This window comes from Hippopotamus amphibius, chromosome 2 (assembly GCF_030028045.1).
Source record: "Hippopotamus amphibius kiboko isolate mHipAmp2 chromosome 2, mHipAmp2.hap2, whole genome shotgun sequence".
Lineage (NCBI taxonomy): Eukaryota > Metazoa > Chordata > Mammalia > Artiodactyla > Hippopotamidae > Hippopotamus > Hippopotamus amphibius.
This window is the reverse complement of record NC_080187.1, coordinates 175,865,852-175,869,547: the sequence shown is the minus strand read 5'-3', so window position 1 is coordinate 175,869,547 and position 3,696 is coordinate 175,865,852. Positions and strand designations below refer to the sequence as shown.

Genomic DNA, 3,696 nt, shown 5'->3' with positions numbered 1-3,696 from the left:
CCGGAGTGCAGATAATTTTTGACTCACTCTTGTATAAGAAAATGCAACAAAATGTTAATGGCAATTATGTACAAAAGGACTGAAGTGCAGAGAAACCATTTTAAAGAGTTTTCAAAAGTCCCACTCACCAACTACTGTTAACATATTGTCCACCCCAGGTGCAAAGGAGAAACTGGTAAATGTAATATTTTAGCAGGATCACCATAATGTCAAGTCTCTTAGAAGGAAAAGAAGGAACAATGGATATTGGGATAAAAATCAGCATATTCTGTCACAAGTGTCTATTGTGAATCTAGCTCTGTGCCCTATATGGGGAGTAGAAAAGAAGATACATTATTCATATTCTTAATAAGTTGTGGAAATGCGATAAAATCCTTTAAAAAGCAGAAAAAAATGTGTCTGATACCATTTTATAACTACATACCGAAGTGCTGAAAGCATACAGAAAATAAATGGTGGATGAAAATAATCAGAGCAGAATTTCTTTTTTTTTTAAATAAATTTGTTTATTTATTTATTGGCTGTGTTGAGTCTTTGTTGCTGTGCAAGGGCTTTCTCTAATTGCAGAGCGTGGGGGCTACTCTTCATTGTGGTGGGCAGGCTCCTCATTTTGGTGGATTCTCTTGCTGTGGAGCATGGGCTCTAGGTGTGCAGGCTTCAGTAGCTGTGGCACACGGGCTCAATAGTTGTGACTCAGGGGCTTAGTTGCTCCACGGCATGTGCGATCTTCTTGGAGCAGGGCTCAAACCCATGTCCCCTGCATTGGCAGGCAGATTCTTAACCACTGCATCACCTAGGAAATCCCTCAGAGCAGAATTTCTTGAAAGATCTGAGTCATGAAACAAAAATCTAAAAAGTTCCTCAGAATAAAGATACCTTTTCTGAAGTACTGAGAATACCAAGATATTCTCCAATTTTACTAAGGTCATAACAAAAAAGAAATATGCTTAAACCATTTAGACTTTTTAAAAATTGAAAACAATTTTAACTACATTTTTATAATAGAAATGCATCTCCTTGACTTAGTCATTTCAATAGTTCAAATGTCAATTTATTTTAGTTGCTTTAATTGTTCTATTCCATGTATTGCAAAAAAGAAATTTAGATGACTTTCAGTAAAAATCATATAATAGTGGAGCGACAGAGAGCATTCAATTTCTCCAATAGGGTCTTTTAAGAAATTGTTCCACATCAAAATATGCAAAACGTTCCCTGTTTTTATCCCCTGTATGAAAACAATCTTTGGGCAGTTTGTCCATTTATACAGTAAATCCCCTATATACAAACCTTCAATTTGCGATCTTTCAAAGATGTGAGCATGTGTTTTCATGTCGAATGACATAAGGCATGAGTGAAATTGCAGCTTGCCCTCCATCTCTTATTGCTGACCATGCTCCAGCTCTACCATCTCCCACCTCCTCTCCCTCCTCCAGTCAGTAACTCTTCTTGCCCTGTCACTCAATGCCAGCCCCTGTGTGCCAGCTGTTGTACTGTAATACTGTACTTTTCAAGGTATTGTACTGTAAGATTAAAAATGTTTTCTTTATTTTTTGTATTTGTTTTTTATGTACATATTATTTGTATGAAAAGTATTATAAACCTTTTATAGTACAGTACTATATAGCCAATCTTGTTAGTTGGGTACCTAGGCTAACTTCTTATGAACAAATTGGATTTATGAGCACGCTCTCAGAATGGAATTCTTTCATATGTAGAGGACTTACTGTATTAACCTCTTCATTTTATGAAGTGCCTATTTCTCTGTCTGATTTTCTGCATGCGTTATATTGTGTTATAATTTTCTTTTCTGTGAATCTATTTCCCCTACTAGATTATGTAATATTTGTGGGTAAAGACTAGGATAGGACTGTACACTTTAAATACATGCAGTTTATTGTTTGTCAAATGTATCTCAATAAAAGTTCTTAAAGAAAAAAAAAGACCAGGATAGGAAGGGAAGGAAGGAAGAAAAGAAAGAAGGAAGGAAGGAAAGGAAGGAAGGAAAGGAGGGAGGGAGGGAAAGAAAAAGGGCAGGGAGTGGGGAGGAAGAGGGAGGGAGAAAGAAGGCAGCTCTTGGGAAGTTAGACTTCTCTTCTTAGGAGAAATTATCTGATTCCTCAGAGATAGTTTCTCTTGTAACCCCATTCTAAATAATTGAACTTTAGCTTAAGAGAGTTTTATTTGAGATAAGAGTGGGAGTGTTTACTCTCCCACTCTAGAAGTAAGAGAGCATAAACCTTGCCAGTATGGAAGGGTTTAAGTTTAGCCCATCTAAAGGCAGAAAAATGAAATAGCCTCAAATTATTTCCCTTTAAGTGAAATATGTGACATGGTCAAACTTTAGAAACTATTCCTTAAAATTACTAATAAGTGGGATCATGAAAGGTATCAACTCATTCTCTGATTTTGCAATTCTGACAAACTATCCCTTCTGCTTTTCCTTCAAGGAGACCTTGTGACTCCACAGCCGTTTCATGGCATTCTTTACATCCTTATTTCTCAGAGTGTAGATGAGTGGGTTTAGCATTGGGGTGATGGTAGTATAGAACACAGACACAGCCTTATCCAGTGGGAAAGTGGTGGACGGACGGAGATAAATAAAGATACAAGGAACAAAGAAGAAAGTTACTGCAGTGAAATGAGACCCGCAGGTAGAGAGAGCCTTGCGCCGGCTCTCCGCAGAACGCTTCTGAAGACTAAATAAAATGACTGTGTAGGAGGCCAGAAGAATGAGGAAACACCCCAACGAAATAAGACCACTATTGGCAATTACCAGCATATTTACCAGGGTTGTGTTGGCACAGGCGAGTTTTAGGACTGGGTGGACATCACAAAAGTAGTGGTCAATGACCTGAGCATTGCAGAAGGGTAGCTGAAAGGTCAGGAGGGTCTGAACAAAGGAGTGACCCAGCGCTCCCAGCCAGGACACTGATGCCAACACAATACAAGTATTGGCACTCATGATGGTAGTATAACGGAGAGGCTGGCAGATGGCAGCATACCGGTCAAAAGCCATGACAGTCAAAACAAAAATCTCAGTACAACCAAAAAAGTGGAAGGTAAACATCTGAGTTACACAGCCCCAGTAGGAAATAATCTTTTTCTCAGAAACAAAGTCTGCAATCATCTTGGGTGCCGTGGCTGAGGAATAGGCAATGTCCACAAAGGACAGGTTACTGAGGAAGAAATACATGGGTGTGTGAAACCGGGGATCGGAAAAGACTGTAGTCAAAATGAGCAGGTTTCCCACCATGATCACCATGTAGAAGAGGAGGAATAGAGCAAAGAACATCAGTTGCAGTCCAGGATCTTGGGAAAGTCCTAGAAATAGAAACTCAGAAACATTGTTGACCACTTCCATGGGGATCCAGGCAGAACTGGTTGAGTGGCTCTGGTTCTCTGCAAAAATAAGTAAATGTTACAAACCATTGCAAGGAGGTTAAAGCCTAACAGGAACAGTCTTATGAAAACATTTAAGTGATGCTAAATATAGCAGAGGAAAATATTTATATTTCTTGAATATAGTTCATGGATATTTTTCTCATCATTAATTTTCTTACTACATTATTGACTAAGATTTGATCTTCTATTCCACTTAGACCTACAGTTCCTTTCTCCCAAATGTTTTTCCTTCATAATCATCTCTCTCCCTCTCTCTCATTCTCTCTCTCTGCCCTCACACTGTGCTGCCCCCCC

At 38.8% G+C, this 3,696-nt stretch overlaps 1 protein-coding gene across 1 annotated transcript; it reads right to left on the bottom strand.

The window, feature by feature from the left end:
• Positions 1-2,422: 2,422 nt before the first annotated feature.
• Positions 2,423-3,367, bottom strand: LOC130846793 (olfactory receptor 4S2-like). The gene has a single exon (XM_057725246.1). It carries the CDS (start codon positions 3,359-3,361, stop codon positions 2,423-2,425), a length of 939 nt encoding a protein of 312 aa, XP_057581229.1. The 5' UTR covers positions 3,362-3,367.
• Between the last annotated feature and the right edge of the window lie 329 nt (positions 3,368-3,696).

Coding starts and splice junctions, on each gene's coding strand:
- LOC130846793 (XM_057725246.1), bottom strand. CDS start 3,361: ATGGAAGTGGTCAACAATGTTTCTGAGTTTCTATTTCTAGGACTTTCC.